The sequence below is a fragment of the Strigops habroptila genome, chromosome Z (genome assembly GCF_004027225.2).
Source record: "Strigops habroptila isolate Jane chromosome Z, bStrHab1.2.pri, whole genome shotgun sequence".
NCBI classification, from domain to species: domain Eukaryota; kingdom Metazoa; phylum Chordata; class Aves; order Psittaciformes; family Psittacidae; genus Strigops; species Strigops habroptila.
The window spans coordinates 86,934,282-86,953,343 of NC_044302.2; the positions used below are offsets into that span (position 1 = coordinate 86,934,282).

Sequence of the window (19,062 nt, forward strand, 5' to 3'; positions counted from 1 at the left end):
CTCAGGGATTTAACATAGAAATCACTGGGTTTGACAACTGTAAGGTAAATTGCTAGTAATAAAACCACTTAATTGCTAGTAATAAAAGCACTTAAGATACTTTTACTAGCAGCAAATGCAAATGCAAGATGCATGTCAAGCAGAAATTCGTATTTAGCATGCAAGAGCTGAAAAGCATGCCAAAACCAGCTAAAGTTTTAGAATCAACATTTGCCAAAGAGGCTTGTAATTTTGTGTGTCATAATTGAAATGTTAGCTGGCACAGCTGAAAATTGAGGATAAGAACCTAAATCACCTGAAAATCCAAAAAATGGATTAACCACAGGGTATTTTAGGAGCCGAGTACACTCTGGGAAGTGTTACATAACTATTTCTTCCATACTAATTCTTACTGAAGCAGAAAGCTGCATATCCTTAGCTTATTTTCCAATGTGCAAATGAGGGCACTGAAATGAGCAGTGCTGTGAAGGACTGAGAGCCAAAGCCCAGCTCATGTATTACGTCGCTCAGCCCTGGCTGGGAGAACTCCCTGTCTGAATGCATCCTTGAATCTTCTAAGCCAAGTGACCTTGGGGACAGAAATAGAGCAGAGCCAAACTACCAGCAGCAAAATTCAGCAGAAGCACCTACGTATAAATCAGTAACAATTTTTTTTTTATATAATGAATCTTTCCTATCTGCTGGTGGTTGTTTGCTCCAGTTTCCTGCCCTTCCTGTTGCTCTTGCTCTCTTTGCTTTGGCCTTGTGCCATCAGTTCCTCTTGACACTTTATAAGTCTCTTCTTTCAGTATTTTCAGTTCCTCTCCTTTCTATTTAGTTAAAAGCCTCTAGCACTGGAAAAATATATGAATTAGACATCTCAAAAACTTCATTTTTTTTCTAAAAGTAGTAGAGGTTTTCAGGTTTTGAACTTTCTTTCCTTTTGCCTCTCACATTAACAGTCTGACACTTGAACTCAATGAGATCTTTATTCCTGTGGTTTAGTTTCGGTTTTAGCAGACTGATGTATTCTGAAACTTCATGACAGTGACTTAGTATCCAAAATACCCACTCACCAGATTACTTGCAAACAAACCAAGCCTTTCCTCTGAAATTTTTTATTGTTTTATCAGTTCCTGGTATATTTGCTTTGGCAGGAGCCCTTTTGCTTTCTGTTTGGTAGGTGCTCAGGAAGTCCTAATTTTTGTTGGAATGCTATACACACTCACAATGTAAAGGAATAATGAGCATTGTCCTCAAGGACCTCACAGGGCTCTTGGAATCTCCAGGGCTAGTTTGTTCATGGTTAACGCAGCATGATACCCATGATTAATTAGTTCTAGCAATGTATCGCAGGACATAATCTTGGCTTCTCTACTTTATGCAATCAACTACCTATGAAGATGTTAAGACTACCCTTTTCTTTCTGCTAGAATTCCAATTTTATTAGAGTCCACAAAATAATTTCTGTTGCAAACTTCACAATGAAACAATCAGATCTGCAGATCTCAGACATCTTTCTAAAAGCACTTAACCACCTGCCCCTGGAGTACAACTACGCTTTATACAGCAGAATATTTGATGACTTTGGCACTCACTACTACACCTCTGGGAAGATGGGAGGTTCCTATGATATTCTTTACCAGTACAGCTCTGAGGAATTGAAGAACTCAGGTATGTAATCTTTAAGAAGAAATTATCATAATATACTTACCAGCTTTTCTTATCACTGCTTTTAGGTCTTACCCCACATAGTAAGTCCTCCAGCAGCAAAAAAATCCTTTAGACTTGCATAGACCCAGGAATTACTCATTCTGCCTGGGTATAGAGCAAGAAGAAATTTTGGTTACGTTATATTAATTTGAAAAGTTCAAGAGGTTCCTTACTTGATAAAAGTAATTGTTTTTAAGGAAACTTAAGACTTTTAGATCAAGACCACGTGCCATCAGGAAAAGGTATTCCAGCATACTTCATTGTGGAACTGAAGTCCGAGAGGTGTAAGTGGTATTTTTAGGTATACAGTCATTGAAGTTGTTGGTATTAACTAGCAATTGTTCTAAAAATACTCCCATGACTGCCAGACTATCAAAATGACAGCACAATACAATAAAAGTGGAAATTTAGGGTTTAAAGCTGTGATCCTTAATGCTGTTGCTGTAACTTGCATGGGTATGGAAGGGTACCTAAAGGGGATGGTAAGCATGACTCAGTCCAGTGTTGTCGGTACCTGGGTAAGCAAGTGCCTGCAATAGTGAAATCTCCAGTGGTGGGTGAGGAGCAGGGAGACCTGCGATGGCTCACCTTGATGTGGGAGCCTGGGGGCATTCCATCATGTAATGTGATTATGGTGATTAACCTGCTGCTCTGTAATATTTCTAGGCCTGGCAGTAGATGAATCAACAGAGTGTGTCCGAACAGAAACAACAAGGCGTGTGTTGTTCCGGAAGAAAAAGAAAGTCAGTACCACATGCACTACAAACAGGATGACTGTGAAACATGAAGGTGACTATGACAAAAACAGGGCCCATGTCCGGTTACTTACCCTGAGAGATACCGTTTCCCTCAGCCCTAGGTGATCTCCCAGCTTTGCTGAACTACAGATGCTCTTCCAGAGGAGCCAGTGTTCCACTGTTTGTCTCTGAAGCAAACACTGGAAACATACAAAAGAAATTATGATGTAGGAGCACTCTTCTTCTCTGAAGCACCATCACTGGAGATCCAGTGGCACTGGCTCTTCCAGTCAGTCACAGATCTGACAAATACTCCCTTAGCCCTGGATCCAGGGCCAGCCATGCTGAAATGGGAAATGGGCACATGACCATGACTGAGTCTATGATCTTTAAGGGTTAATCAGGGCTCATTGAGAGAGTTGGGCAGCAATAACACACTCCCAGGCCTTCCTCTCCCATTTTTCTCATGCCAGCAGACGTCTAGGAGTTCCCTGGCAATGTCAGAAACGTATCTTAGGAACTGCAGAAAGATGGTGCATTCTGCAGGAATGTCAAGAGTCACATTCTGCATCAATAAAACTAGGGATTTCATCGCCACCTACATGTTTTTGTCCTCATTTTATAATCATTTCCCGTTACTCAGGTATTAACAGCTAGGAATAAGGATCCTGCCTCACAGTGTGTATTCTAGTGCAGCCTGCTGCATCTCCTGCAATTTTTACACTGTTTTGTGTAGTTCTGAATATCTCCATCACTGAGTTCTCAGACACTTCTATTTGAAACACTGAAAGACTGCTGTCATAGCAGGGATTGTTTTTCTGAGCTTAGACTTTATTCTTCCCAGCTTCAAAAAGTCTTAGTATATTCTTTTGTATCCTCTAACACTTTCAGAATGTTATTGTTACATCCACCATCTTCGGAGCCTTTGTCTGACAATACCGTGGTGAAATCCCCTTTCAGGTTCCATTCTGGAGTCGGCTGAACAGTCCATCTCTCTGGTAAAGGGTGGCAGATCAGAATATGCTGCAGCTCTGGCCTGGGAGAAAAAGGGGGCTTTTCCAGGACACACAGTCTTCACAGACTGGCTGGAATCAGTAAAGGACAATCCTGTTGTGATTGACTTTGAGGTAAGAGAAGAATAAGAAAAACATTGAGATAGTAAAGCACTCACCAGTTAGCAGTTTTTCAGAGAGCTCTGCGGGTGTTTTGTCTTTTAAATCAGGGTGATGCTGTGTGTGATATGAATGCATATGGGCTTAACATAAACCTACAAAGCATTTATTAGAACTAGTTCTTGTGCATGTGAGTTTACAAGCTACACCAGGTTTGCATAGTCCATGGAAAATTAGAGTAAGAAGGAGGAGTATGAGTGAATTGCTGTGGCACCAGCAGGAGCTCAGGCATGGACAGGGCTAAGTTACTGTGCAGGAAAGCAGTCCAAGATCCTGGGAACACTTTTTGTCCCTGTGCTCTTTTCCTTGTTGCAAGGTATGTCACATACCTAAACTGAAAGCAGCAGTCCCCTGGTATCTCTGTCCTGCTCATACAATACAGAGCGCTGGCACTGTTGTGAGTGCAGTAAGCTGCCTCCCTCCACAGCTAGCATAGCAGCCACTCTGCAGCAGTGGCAAAGCACTCAAGGCAAGCAGCAAAACCAAGCCTGAATGTAGTGATCTTTCTCCAGCTGCAGTTGCTGAGCTTCTGAAGGCAGTGTAGGGATGTCTCACATGGCAGAGACCACATGTAAGCAAATCCCATGTCATCTATAGTGTTCTGACTCAGTAGACATAGTATTCCACTTGTTTCATTTTCCACTGGCTCACAGAGCCCTAAATTGGGGAAATAAAAGACATATAAACAGGATAATCATAGAATCACAGAACAGTTTGAGTTGGAAGGGACTTTAAAGGTTATCTAGTTCTAACCCCCTGCCACAGGCAGGGACACCTTCCACTAGACCAGGTTGCCCAAAGCCCCATCCAACCTGGCCTTAAATGCTTCCATATGGATGTATAGCACTGTCATGCTCCTTTAAAGCATCCACAGCTTTCAGCATGCCTGACTTATGTGTGATACTGCTTCATATGCAGGCTCTAGTGCCTTTGAAATGCTGCAGCTCCCCCAGCAGGACCCTGCTGTGTCTAGGTAAGTGCCTACTGAACAGCTGTCTTCCAGGTGTCACCCATTGTGGATTTGGTGAAGAATGTGCCATGTGCCGTGACCAAACGTCGCAACCTGCAGACAGCCCTGAGAGAGTACGTGGGCAGGTTTGACCCTTGCCAGTGTGCCCCATGCCCCAACAATGGCAGGCCTGTGCTTCTCAGGATGGAGTGCCTCTGTCTGTGCCAGGCTGGCACCTATGGCAAAAGCTGTGAGACACGAGCTCCAGGCTACAAATCAGGTATTTCGGGTGATAATTTCATAATGTAAATATGGTCCTTCTGGTATCTATTAATCAAAGATCAATCTGAATCAATCTTCCATTACTAAATCCATAGCACGTCTTACCACATGGTGATGGTCAGAAAGAGTAAGAATAAAGGTAGGATTAAAAACAAAGAATCAAACTGAATAGGCACAGCTCAAAAGAAATAGTAAGACATGGTAGAAGATTCCTTAACTACATAATTAAGGTAATAGGAAATGAGCTGTTCAGCAATGAGTATGAAGTTGAGACCAAAGATAATCAATGTAAAAATTATGAAACCAGTTCCTCAGCTTTCCCTATAGCCTATTATACTTAAGACTAAAAGGCTAATGGAGATAAAAATTGATTACAATGTTGAAGGAAAACTCAGTTGTCTTAAAGAGAGGGAACATAATCATCGTTCTGAAGAATTTAAAGAACTACTTCATGCAAACAGGTTTTTTAATTAAATTGGCACTAGGGCCATACCTATGGGAAACGGAAGAGACTTACAGCATTATACTTATGATTACGTATATTTATATTCAAGGACCAAAAGGGGACAAAGGGAAAATCACTAAGGCAGTTACAGGTCTCATTTTGTGACCCTGATACAGAAATGCTTTGAAAGAAATGAACAGTTGAAGATATGCAGATAGAGATGAATGTAGAAAGTATATTGCATGCAGAAAAGAAAGGATGTGTAAATATTTTTTTATATATATGCCTCATGGTGGTAAGACAAAATACCCCAAGGGTTAAGAGAAGGCAGTAGTGTTTTAATTTTGCTTGCATATGGTGTATATTTGGGGTTTAGATGTGTTAGATTTCAGGTTTATTTAATAACTCATTAGATACTGACGTATGTAAAAAGATTGAGGGCACCATCCGTGTGTGCAATAAAAGTACATATTAGCTGCTTCTGGGTTTGAATTTTATTTGCAATCAAAACTAGAAAGGAAGATATATTTTGGGTTTTCATAAAGCAGCTGGAATTTGGCTGATCATCTCTTTTGAAAAACCACTTTTCTAGATACAATCTAATCCTTTAACAGTAACAATTTTAAATCCTCTGAAAATCGCTATAATGAATTTACCATCATTTCTTTTGTATGTGGCCTTAAGAGAAATACGATGTATGGTACAGATCTACCAAAAGATGGGATTTCTCTTATTTCCCGCAGTTGCTGTAGATGGCCGCTGGGGTTGCTGGTCTGAATGGAGTTCTTGCGATGCTTCTTTCAAAAGAAGAAGGACTCGGGAGTGTAATAACCCCTCCCCTATGAACGGCGGGAAGCCCTGTGAAGGTGAACAGGAAGAAGAGGAGGACTGTTATGTCTCTGTGTTCACAGACAGGTAAGAAGATGGTAGATCAAAAGATGTCCTTAGTCATCAGGCAGAGTTAAGGAGCCCTTCAGAATGGCTTTGTGATCACCAAGGAGAAATAGCAGACAGCTCTCCTGTCTGAATTTCTGTGCTGTAGCTGAGAGAAGGAAATGTCTGAAAATCTTCAAACTTTCTTCAAGCTTGATTGTTCATTGTTAATTCCTAGAATTAGGAATTGTTCATACATTGTTAATTCCTAGAAATAGCTGATGAATTACATATAAAGTGTGCCTGTAGACCTCTTAACACTGCTTTACATGGCTTCTCGTCCAAAGCCATGGAGAACTCGTCTGTTTCCTTTCATGGGAGTCTGCAGTTTCTGTTTTTTGAACATCACATCTTATTCTCTTAGAAGTTTAGGTCTGAACTAGTCTCAGAGAATTCCACTGAAACCACCAAGCTTTTCATATTTCCACTTTGAGTATTTCTGATGTACCTGTTTTGCATGGTTTTTATTTAAAACCCTAACTCCTACCCCAAACTGGCTCAGTTTCTTGTATCTTCAAGAGCAAGGCTTTGTACAGATTCAGTCTTTCTACTGGAACCAAGAGCTGAAGCAGGATTTTCATCATCCCTGCTGTAGTGACTACGGAGGAGATTCTGGGTGGATAGGAGAGGATTAAAAGCAATGGGCTCCACAGTTCTTTGCTACTCATCTCAGTCAGACACCATGGCTGTACAGCTCCATGCTCAGAGAGATTAGCCTCCTTTAACCATTGCCTGATGACAGCAGGTGGGTTTTCACTAAACCCAGCCTAATCACAGGGGCTTCTTAGAGACTTCTGCCATCTGCTGTTCTTTGCCTCTTTTTCTTACTCCATAAAATATTTCATGACTTATGTCAACAGAAATTCTAGCCCTGTATCTACCACTTTTTTAGTGCTCTTGCAATCTCACTCCTATCAGCACCTGCAAATTTTGATGTCCATCATCTTTTATTTAACAGAATAATACTGGGTTTTTACCATGGAGAAGGGGACAGGACACAGTCGCAGCATTCCTTTCCAAAGCTCCTGACGTTCTGCCATTGTTATTTGGTGACACCAATGCTTAAGATACATCATTACCAGCAAATTTTTACTTTTCAGAGGTGCTCCTTGTATAAATGATAATGAAGCCAGGAGAGAAGAGGATGTCTTGATTGGTGAACCTGAGTCTGGATGCTCCAGGCCAGTCCCACCAGAATATGGCTTTATTAGGGTGAGCATGAAAAATGAGTGTCACAGAAGGCAAGTGTACTAATTGCAGAGCTGGGAAATTTTACAGCTTCTTTGCTACATGTGCCTTACACCCAAGCTAGCTACTGTGCTAGGGAGCATGTTGCTGTGCATGTGGCATGCTGTGGGAGTCTAGTCCACCAAAGTCCACCAGCAACTGAAGCAAAGGCAAGGTAAAACTCATTTCAGCAGTGGTCCTTGAATCCTTGTTTTGTAACCATGACATCTGGTAGTTCGGCTGAACAAACATACCATTAAACAGGTTGAGTGGATGACTCATTATTTCAGAGTAGGAAAAACATGCATTCATTACCTCGTATCATCAGGCTTTTACCATTGTTTCTTTCAACAATGTCCAGTCTCGTTACCATAGATTTCTGAGGGGTTTTTTTGTTTCTTTTTTTGTAGAATGAAAAGAACCAGTACGCTGTGGGGGAAGAAGCCGAAATTGCCTGTGTGAGCGGTCATGTTCTCAGTGGCTATCAATTCTTTCGGTGTCTGCCAGATCTAACCTGGATGCAGCAACCTGTTGAATGTCAACGTAAGAAACAGAAAACTAATTTAGCCCAGCAACAAAACAGAAGTGGAAGAAAAAGGCAAAAAAATAGATTTTAATGCAGGTTTTAACAAAAGAATCTGTAATGATATTTGAGAAGATGGCATTTTAAAAAGGTATTTCATGTAGAGATAGCAAAAGCCAACTGAGTCACTGCATCATTCCTTTTCCAATTCAGAAGTACAGCGATTATGTTCTTTGTAAGGACATTGTAACATTCAATGCTTTAGAAAGCCCTCAGATGGATGCTGTGAGGTCCTTCTCTTGTCTGCTTTTAAGTATCTTTACCAGAAGGACTCACCTTTTGTTTCCATACTTACAAAGTTGATAGAGTTGTACTGAAGAAAGTCTTCTTAGAGGAATTTGTCTACCACTTTTTGTATTAAATGCTACACCCCCACCTACCCAGGTTGCCTTCAAAATCTCCACAATAAATCAAGGCTTTCAAGTATTTATACTCCAATTAAGAAGGACCAGAACTGACCTGGGTTTGCTAACAGGAGAGATTCCAGTAGTTCTCTAGAACTGGGGAGTTTCACTGGCTTAGTGTTCATTTTATAAAAAAAAAAAAAATTAACACCAAGTTATGAATTTTCTATTGCCATTAATTTTAATTGTTTGTTACTGGCTTCATGTGGAAAAAGAAAAAAAAAAAAAGAAAAGCTGTTAATGTCATTCTTATTTTTAAACTGTAAAACTAAATTACTCATGCTAGCAAACAGTAGAAGCACATTGTAATTATTTAGTTATTGATTGAAAAATATTTCAAAAGACTATGACAGTGCACTGAAAATTTCTACACTTAATTATGTTAAATATTTATTAGTTTTGAATGTCAGTCAAATATTCAGTGTTATTAAGTGCCTTTATGGCTCTTCAGATGAAGCATTGTGACTTGCTGTAAATATCTGCCATAAAAACACCATAAAAACATCAAGAATTATACTTATTTCTTGTTTATTACAGCCTCAGTATGCCTCAGGCCACCAATATCTGACAGTGTCACAATTTCCCCATTTAAGCAACAGTACAGTGTTGGTGAAACCATGAAGCTGAGCTGCCAGGCTGGGTTTATAGTCACTGGTCAAACACAGTATACCTGTGGGAAAGACTTGTCCTGGATACCACCTATTTTGAGATCCATTACATGTGGAAAAGGTCAGTATGCCTGCAGACACCTTACTGTTTCTATACTGCTGGTATTAACCGCACAGTACGTCGTGGTTTAAGCCCAGCCGGTAACTCAGAACCACGCAGCTGCTCACTCACTCCCCCTCTTCTTCCTCCCCCTGCTCCTGGAGGGATGGAGAGGAGAATCGGAAGAATGTAACTCCCACAGGTTGAGATAAGAGCAGTCCAGTAACTAAGCCTAAGGTATAATACAAAACCACTACTACTACCACTAATAATAGTAATAATAATGATAAGGGAAATAACAAGGGGAGAGGATACAATTGCTCACCACCCGCTGACCAATACCCAGCCCGACCAGAGCAGTGATCTGGGCCTTCTGGGTAACTCCCCCCGGTTTATATACTGGGCATGACGTGCTGTGGTACGGAATACCCCTTTGGCTAGTTTGAGTCAGGTGTCCTGTCTCTGCTTCCTCCCGGCTTCCCCTCCTCCCTGGCAGAGCATGAGACTGAGAAAGTCCTTGGTCGGAATAAACATTACTTAGCAACAACTGAAAACATCAGTATTATCAGCGTTGTTCCCAGGCTGAAAGTCAAAAACACAGCACTGCACCAGCTACTAAGAAGGAGAAAAATGACTGCTACAGCTGAACCCAGAATACAGTATTACTCAGTTGCATCTAGGAGGTAGATGCCTGGTTTTAAGTCATATAGCAACTGTTGATTAATTTTAGTTTTACTTTGTCTACCACAGTGCCATATAATTTCATCCCCAAACTTCTGCGTTAAGTTCACAATTTTTGGGTGCAATGTATGGTACCATTTAATTATGAAATTGCGATACTGAAAAGGTTTTCTTAAAAAACAAAATAACCCCCAGCTGTATTAGGAAAGCTTTATGAAAGCAGAGTAGAAGAATGCATTCTACTGAAACTTCAGCTTCTCTCATTGTACAGGATTTTCCAGTGATTTTTGGAAAGACTGATGTCTACTTGTGGAATTTCAACCACAGCAGCTTTTGAAGAGAGAAATAAGGGATGGGTGGAAATAAATCCATTTTAAGTTTTACTGCAGGAGTCCAAGATATTTCTGTTCATTCTGTTGCTAGTTACAATAACTCTCACTCTTTTGTTTCAGATGTGCAAACTAAAATTAGAGGTGTTTGCAATCCAGGACAAAAGCAGGTTGGATCTCAGTGTGTTTGTATGTCTCCAGAAGAAGATTGCAGGTAAGTTAAGTACTTTAATTAGAAAAAGAGAAGTCAAAGTTTCTCCACTGATAGGCCAAGAGTCTACTGTGACATAAAACAGAAAGACTAACAAAAGACAACGGCAATTCAGTGTTACTTTCTGTTCAGATATTAGGCACCTATGTCTCTGTATCCAAATTACAGCCCCATTTATAGCCTGTGAAATAAATGAACAATGACATTAACCAAATGGCACCATCATTAACCATGGCAAATCCTTCTAATCTACATTATCATTTAATACTGGAGATTCCAAGTCTTCCTTTTCTTCTCTTTATTCCTGTATTTTCACTGTCATCACCTTGTTATAATAGGTCATGCTCCTTATGTTTGAGATTTACATTTTTCAGATTAACATGCTGCAAAAGACACTGTATGTTTCACAATCCAGAGCATATGAAAATATACAGAGCTTGAATTTATTGTCTCCACACAACATGTGCTGCACAGACCATTGAGCAATCAAGTGAACTGAGAATTATCCTGGAGGATTTTTAGTAAATGACTGGCCAAGGTGCAAGTGTGGGTCTGGACACAGGAAAGATGACCACAGGCTGAGTATAAGCTGGGCAATTGTATTGCTGAGATCAACACACATTCCACCACAGGGCTCCTGTGTGACCATAGGCAAGTCCCTTGGCATGGGATTAATCTCATTCGTATCAATGTCCAAATAACCAGGTATCTTCTCTGTCAAGAGTCCTTGGGAAGGGACAAAGCATGTTCGGGGGTGATAGACATTGTCAAACGTACATAGGCCAAATCCTCTGAGAACTAGAAATGTTTTGTTGACTAACACTATAAACTTTACTCAGAAACTTAAGTAAGGCGAACTGTATTGCTCCGTCTCTTTGGAAGATGACTGGGCTCCACAAAATGATGCTGCTTGGAAATGCCTGTACTTGCTGAGAACAAATCCACTCAGGAACCAAGAGCAATACAGGAAGAAACTACAAGCAGCATGGTTGTGGTTGCCTGCCATTGGTCCCAAACTGACTGTGCCTCAGAGGCAGTCTGTCACACACAGCCATAGGGCTGCATCAGCTCAGACAAGCCACCTTGTAGACGTAACAGCGCTTCCTGTTTTCTTGTGGAGGCACGTGTCTTCCACTTCCCATCTGTTTGACAGGACCAAAGCTTCTTCACCTCACAGCACTATAATGTACCAGGTCCAGGTCTTGCAGTTGCTAGGACAGCCTAGACAGATATTCAGCCTGTCCATGGCTTTGCTATGTTTCATCTGGTGCTGGTGGACTGTTTAGAAGCATGGACTTGTTCCACAACCTGCTAAAATGATTTTTCTTCTCCCTTGGGGCAGCCACTACTCGGAAGACATCTGTGTGCTACATGCTGTTTCTGAACAGAACGTGACGAAGTCCAGCTGTCAGTATTCAGCTGAAACGTGCCTCAGAGAGCAGTCATTTCATTTCTTGCACACTGGCCCTTGTCATGGTGATTCCAACCTAGACTGGGCTATTGAAAGGGCAAAGCTCTCCACAAAGAGCTTGAAGAAAGTGCCCTGTGGCTATGACACCTGCTATGACTGGGAGGAGTGTCCAGGTATGACTTTTGAATGGTGGGATTTATCCAGCCCTTTGGATCTAAAAATGAAATGTGATGACTCCTTTACTGCTCCAAGAATGAGATTTACAGGCATTGTAGTCCATCTGAGCAATTTACAGTTGGGGGAGGGTGGAACTGTGGTCAGTCCTGTGTCTCTGATAGCAAGTGTTATACTTAGATATGTGCCTTTTCTCTTTATCCACAAGTGGGGTAGCATTGCCACTTCTCATTAGTAAGGCACAAAATGAACTTGGAAGTGAAGGGAACTTTTACAGTAAAATTAACATTTGAATCTCTAATCACAAAAATGCAGTTGGCAATGTTATTGTCCATTCCCTTTCAGGCTACTATAACCAGTAGTTTATACTTTAGGAGTTAATTTGGGCCGCACCTTCTACAGCATATAATTAAATTATGAAATTAAATCATGATGCTACTTAAAAAGCAAGACTGGGGCCAGCAGGCTTAATGGGATCTTAATGGTAAAATTTGGAAACAACCATATGTGAAAACTGTGTTTATTAAGAGTTTTAACGAACTCGCTAAGCTGATGAAATCCTTAAGAGGATTATTTTATAAACACTGTTGTGCAACTTGGCTATTTACTGTGTAACTTGGTGATAAGAGCAGTGGGTTTTCCTGTAAATGTCTGAGGTGCTGGCTGGCTCTGCACATATCAAGGACTTGCCAGGAAAAGGCTGAGTGGCAGCCACACTTTTTCTTTCACTTGCTTCCAGAGACAAATATGATCTTATCACATCTTGTCTAGTTATGACAAATAAAGCAAAAGCAGTGTGCAGCAATCTTGAGACCCTGTTTTGAAGATGCAAGATTTCTGTAGCACAGGATTTGTAGTACATGGCTATAAAATTACTACATGAAATATTTTTCTTTCTGGGGCTGAAACAGAGGGCATCACTATTTTGTGGACCTCAAGGAACATGCTCTGGTGGAGCCTATAGACAACTTGGGCTCTGGGGAAGGTGTCTATAATTAAAAAAAAATATACTGGGCTTATTTATTCCAGACCCCCTAAGAAGCCTAAGTCTGCTCCCACTGTGGAAGTGGCTTAAAGCTGGATCCTCTGCCAGCACCTCAGTGTTTTTCTCTCAAAAGCCTACAGAGGAGCCCTGTTCAGTGAGGAAAAATGAGAGAGACAAAAAATACATTCAATAAAATAAGTATTCATTGTGGTGCTCAAGAGGTTTGAATTGGATTTTCCTCCTCACCATGTGCATAAAAGCCCTCTTTCTCATGAGTATGCACAAACATTCAGAAAATTGAAGTTTTGATTTTAGAACATGTAGTTGGTACCAACACAGAGGCAGGAGATGCCGCAGTACCACGTGAAAGCTGCTAAATGGAGGAAAACAGACATTTTTCATATGAAAGGAAAGGTAGAAATTAATTTTCTTGCCTAGGGAATTTCTGGAAAGAATATGAAGAGTCAGAATCTGATTAGGTCAGAAATGGGTAATGAAATAACCAGCAGGACTGAGCTTTACCACAGGCCAGCAGCAGGTAGCTTAGCATTCATAAAAGGAGCTTTAATGAAATAGGAGCTGACACAATGTGGATCTTAAGACTCCATTTCACAGCAACATCCTGTGATAGGATAATTTGGAACAGAAAGTCAACTTAATATCTTTTTGCTTAAAAGAAAGGTCAAGGAAAGTCAGTGGATAAAAATAGTGAGATACTTAATTTCTGCTTCTGTATGGGCCACTGCTGCAAAACCTGATACTTTAAGCTGTTTTTGTCTCTAGTCCTAATACCTTACCATCTAGAGTATGACTATAGGCTTTTTGTAACTAATGTATCATAAGCCTCAATAATGTTTTTCCCCACTGGACTTTGACATGGTGTCAAGCTATAAAATATGGGTTTAGTCATGACATTTGCAGCTAAAATTCCAACATGTTCATTCACAGACACACAGACCCAATGCTCCTGCCTGATGCCTTACCAATGCCCCAAAGAAGAGAGACGCATTCACTGCATCCAAATGGAATCGACAGGGAGGAGGAGGACAGTCAGTCAGTGCATGCTGGCAGCCATGAAGTGTGCTGGCATCAAACTGGAGGTGCTGGAGCAGGGGAGCTGCCTAGTGTAACGCATCAGTTCTCCTGGCAGCCACCATGACCATCCCACCACACACAGGCTGAGCCATCCCAGGAGCAACTTGGCTGGTTACAAAAGGACAAGTAGATTAAAAAGTAGATGAAAACAAAAAAAAGGTAGCATTCACAATGGATTTTTTGGGACATGGGTGGCAGTGGGCATTTTTTGGTCTGAAAATGGCTTGGGTTGTGCGGTATAGGGGCTGCTGTCAGTGCTGGCAACTGTGAATGCACAGAGGGAGAGACAACAGCAAGACGGGAAGGGAGAAAGAGGAGCATTGCCTCTGGTCTCTCCTGGTGCTGGGTGAGTCTTTTCCTTTCCTCAGCCATTTGTTGCTTTGTCCCTGTGCTTGTGACTCCTGTGCACCTTGCTGAGCAGTTACAATTAGAATTTCCCCTTCAACACTCAGAATTTTACAAAGCTGAGGATTAGAAGCCTGCCTTGCAGGAAGAGGAAAGCTGAAAGTTACTCTTTTTTCACCAGCAGTCAGCAGAACTATGAAAATCAGGGAAAAAAATAATGATGAGAAGTGTCCACTAGTGAATAACCTGCCCTATACTTAAGTGTCAAATCTCACTAGGGGCTGGGCAGGGTCATCTGGGAGCTGGGAGTGGGATGGAAGTGAAATGGGCATTTCCCTTCATGGAGATATCAGACCCCTATATATGGGATTTTGCCTAGCTCCCTAAATCAGCAGCTGGTCTCAGCTGGATGCAGCTCAAGGAAAAGAAGCAATTAATCCTGCTGCTAAATAGAATGAAGCATTATGTTTTCTTGCTTAAAATGTGTAGTAAAAATTATTACAAAATGAGATAGGCTTTCCTTTGTAGTTCCATAGCTCTTCCTCCAACTGAATATATATATCAATATGATGGTGATAGTCTAGGAGAGGGTTGCAGACTTGATTATCCCCAGATTGTTTTTAGTGTCCTTATTTCCTGTTGCTGGTTGCATTCTGCAGGGGAATAATCATTCAGAATGGCTGTGTACACTTTCTTCACAAGCTATGAGGATTTCTTGCTCTCAACCCTCTAACCTTAATACTAGCTTTCCATTACAGAGTGGTGGAAATCTGATTCAAGTGTGACTGTCTAGCAATGTTTCTGATAGGAAAATTTCCTCCTCTGATAGGAGGAAATTTTTTCCCCGATACTTCTCATCATAATAAATCGCCAGATTAAGGTTTTTCCTGGTAAACTGAAGGCAGCAGAGAGCTCCCTGGCTGCCCACATTTCTCCAGCACCTCTGGTCTCAGGGTGGCTGTGTGCTGTGCAAGCACTTGTGTTAAGACTTGTGGTGTTCTCTCCTGCTCATGGGGATAACTCCCATTTTTTCTGTTTTACAGTTGAGCCTTATGGCACAGAATAAAGACATCATCTGCCACTCTCTAATAAGGTGAGATTCAGCCATAAACTGAAGCCAGAGGAAATATTCAGCTTGCTGAAATTAGTGGGAGTTTTGCTGTTGGCTTCAGTAGGGTCAGGACTGAGCTTGAAAGGACTTTGGGTTTGCTGCTGTGCTCTGTCACAGGGGTCCCCAACTCTCACATCAAACACTGCAGCTCTTTAATGCTTCCTGCAACATCTCTCTTTTTCTTGGATAAGGTCTCTTCTACTGTGATAGCTTATATCAGGTAATGATAGAATTTTCCTGTTTACTGGTGGCAGGAAATGTCGTCTCTTCTTTTCCATTGTAAGCTCCAACTAATGTTATATGGCTTGATGTATCATTGCCTTGTGTCATAAATTGTAATTGGGGAAGATGAAGCAAACCTGAGCAGAATCTGTCAGAGTAACCAGGGTCACAGAGAAATTACAGATTCTCAAAGGAGAGCTTTCTTGGTAATGCAGCTTCTCAAATCCCATGTATTTGTTCTTAATGTCAGAAAGGAGGCATTATCCAAAATGAATATAATGAGCCTTTCCACTGACGCAAAGTTCCATACAACATCACAGCATATCTAACCTTTCACTAGCACAAGACTATGTGAAATGCGCGTAGAATATACTTACCACAGTGAGACAGCTGAGACACAATTCAACGGCTGAACAATTATCAGCTGCTGTTGTGGGCTTCTGTATAAATAGTTATTGCAATTGTAATGTAGAATACAAAATTTGACCAAATATAGAAAAGAACTGAATATAAATATAGTGTTTGTTATAGTGTTTATCCTTATGCAACCTCAGAAAGGGGTAATCCAGAATTTGCCTCAAGGGTTTGAAGATAAGGCAGATATATAAGTTTAAATATCAACCACCAAACTTCTGCCAATGTGCCACTGCTTAGGTATAGCAATTAATACTTTCTGTTACAGCTATGAGAGAAAATATCTTGTATTAATTCTTTGAGTCTTGGTGTCTTTATTTCAGCTCTTATGTGAGAGGAAACATCTCAATTTAAGAATTAGGTACAAAATATGACTATGACTATTAAAGGCAAAGATTCTAGATGCAGTGAGCACAGTAGAAGATGGGAACCAGAGCCTTTGCTAGTGCCACTTTTCCAGAGACTGATAAACCAGAGGCAATCTTGGCCAGTTTTTTCCCACTGGGTTCCTGCAGGGCTCACTGCCGTCCAGTGCACTCCTGGGCTTATATTCCAGGGAGTCCAGGGATACAACAGCAACAGCAGCACTTGTGGTATTTGTGGCATTCGTGGTAGCTCCAGCTGAAGATATTCAGTTTATGTATGTAGAGGAAGAGGTACATCACCTTTCTCCTCACCCAGAGATCCCTGAGCAGTAGGCTTTCGCTAGTTGTTTCAGAAAATGGAGTCCTCAGCTGTATCTGTGGTAGAACTGACTCAGCTCTGCTGGTGGAGTGTTATGGGATAAACATGCTGCAAATAACATTGTTTATGAGTTAAAACTTAACTAGATTTAATAAACCCTTGGCTCAGAGGTGTCAGTTTTACTCTAAGGGGTCTTTCAACCTGCTCCCAAGGATCTGTGTGTTCATGTGTGGGTAGGTGTGAAGTAGCCTGGCATGGAGGGCTTTGGGTAAGATGGTCTTCCTTCTTTGGTTGCTGGGAGTGAGATGTCACTAAAAGGTGGCTAATTATCTTTGGCTACCCTTTCAGTCAGTTGAGGAAAGAAACAGTCCTTAGAGGACAAGCTTTCTGTCTTCTTAGGTGGACATCTAATAACAGGCTTGGTGTGTCGTGCCCTTAAGGAGCCTGTCTTCCCCTGTTGACTGTGAAGGGAGCTAGGCAGTGACTATGCTATATGCAAATATTTATGCTATAGATGTCTAAAATTGGATTAGATTAATCATTCCTCTTCTATTTTTAAAAATTAATATATATTTAAAATATTTAGATATATATACACTATATACTCTTCCAGATCAGTGCCATTTATATCACCGCTTTTCAGGAATAACCGGCTTTATCCACAAATGATGAAAGCTGCTGTGGGGCTTGGCACCTAGGTAACTCAGGGTTGGAGACTGGCTCCCAAATAAGGTGTCTGTGCTTCTTCCCATTGCATACTCTGTGAACCAGAAACCATTGAGCGTTATTCACATGTGGGTGGAAGAGATGAGCCTGTCCACATGAGACACAGCCAGCCACTGGCAAAATGAGGATGGGATGACTTTAGTGCATTTTTCATGAGTTAAAACTTAACTAGATTGCTCTGCTCGTTACCCGATGGAGTCTGGGGCCCAGTTGTTCCAAAACGTGCAATAACCAAGCCCAGAGCAGAAGGGACTTGATTTTAACATGTTGCTTTTTAGGTGAAGCCTGGTTCTTTTTTAAATTTTTATTAATCTTCTCTAAAGTCCCCTTCTGTCCTAAGTTGAGAGTCAAGGGGTCTTCAGCCTGACACAAATGAGCTTAAAGGAGGACAAGAAACTACTGTAGAGAGGTATGCTAATATTCCCATTTTGGTTTTGGAAGATGTTAGTTCCATAATTTGCAGGGTAGCAGAACTTTTCACCCAGCATCATCCTTACATCAAGAAATCATTTACCTAGAGCACACAAGGTATTTCAAGCATCAGGACCTGAGGGCATTCAGCCACACTTATGGTCCAGACCAGCTCCCCATGCAGCTTTCTCACCCTACCCATGGACTAGGACACCGTTTCAGCCCACTGAGGCCATCAGAACCTTCCCTGCCTGGCCATGGACCTCATTGATTGGGATCCCTGCCCATGAGCCAGTGTCTCAGCCCGGCCTTGGCCTTTCCCCATCCCCAGTGCAGGGGCTGCCCAGCTCCCTGTGTGTGTACATTTGGGCTGCCAGTTGCTGCTTTCCACCCTGAGAGTCCTCAGGTAGCCCCGGCCCTTGTGGCATCCTGTCAGAAAGGTAAAGGAGTGCACGTTTAGCTGGAAGTCATAAACATTCCAGCAAGTACAAACTTCTGATGATATTTTCTTTACTGGGTATAAACCCCTGTCTCCAGGGTCTTTCCGTCTCTGCTGCTCTCTGCTGCTCTCTGCTGCTCAGATCTTGCTGAAATAAAGACAGTCGTCGTCTTTTGTTAGATCTTTCTGCAGGCGTAATGTAAATAGAGCAGCTGATAGGAGAGTCTTAGTTTTCCTGCGGTGATACCTTACTTTTTAGACAACAAAAGTTATCACACACAAGTGATTGCATATAACTGGGCACCAACTGGGAATTTCAAGTCTCTAATGCAGAAGTAAGTCTTGTCAAATGCAGTCTTGGAGGCTTCACGTCCCAGTCAATGTGACCTGTGTGTTAAAACCCACTCAGGGAGAAAATAAAGCTGATTATCTGCTTTTTCCTCAGCTGAATGGCTGTTTACTTGCCTCTCATTAAGGCTTTCTGACACAGCACTGCAAGGCACCCAATCCATAGCTTCAGATTACCAGTCTGGAGAGAGAGCTGCAATTAACAGCAGAGCAGAAATTAGATCTGTTCCTGAAAATCAGCTTGGGTAGAAACAATTTAAATCTACAGCAGAATAAAACATAAATGGTTGAAAACACTTGGGGCTTTTTTCCTCTAATTTCCACAATTAATGTTTATGATTCAC

The 19,062-nt window shown here is 41.4% G+C and overlaps 2 protein-coding genes across 2 annotated transcripts in view; one reads left to right on the top strand and one right to left on the bottom strand.

Moving 5' to 3' along the window:
- C6 (complement C6) overlaps positions 1 to 19,062 on the top strand; it is a 33,076-nt gene that overhangs the window by 10,736 nt on the left and 3,278 nt on the right. Inside the window, exons 8-19 of the mRNA XM_030471285.1 lie at positions 1,413 to 1,653; positions 2,359 to 2,481; positions 3,390 to 3,556; positions 4,605 to 4,830; positions 6,021 to 6,192; positions 7,311 to 7,422; positions 7,848 to 7,980; positions 8,962 to 9,153; positions 10,266 to 10,356; positions 11,696 to 11,937; positions 13,872 to 14,364; positions 15,407 to 15,456. Of these exons, the coding sequence (XP_030327145.1) occupies positions 1,413 to 1,653; positions 2,359 to 2,481; positions 3,390 to 3,556; positions 4,605 to 4,830; positions 6,021 to 6,192; positions 7,311 to 7,422; positions 7,848 to 7,980; positions 8,962 to 9,153; positions 10,266 to 10,356; positions 11,696 to 11,937; positions 13,872 to 14,053 (1,881 nt within the window). The 3' untranslated portion in view covers positions 14,054 to 14,364; positions 15,407 to 15,456. The remainder of the gene's footprint in view (positions 1 to 1,412; positions 1,654 to 2,358; positions 2,482 to 3,389; positions 3,557 to 4,604; positions 4,831 to 6,020; positions 6,193 to 7,310; positions 7,423 to 7,847; positions 7,981 to 8,961; positions 9,154 to 10,265; positions 10,357 to 11,695; positions 11,938 to 13,871; positions 14,365 to 15,406; positions 15,457 to 19,062) is intronic.
- Positions 16,401 to 19,062, bottom strand: part of C7 (complement C7) — a 34,741-nt gene continuing 32,079 nt past the window's right edge. The window contains exon 19 of the mRNA XM_030471287.1: positions 16,401 to 18,911. Within this exon, the coding sequence (XP_030327147.1) occupies positions 18,828 to 18,911 (84 nt within the window). The 3' untranslated portion in view covers positions 16,401 to 18,827. The remainder of the gene's footprint in view (positions 18,912 to 19,062) is intronic.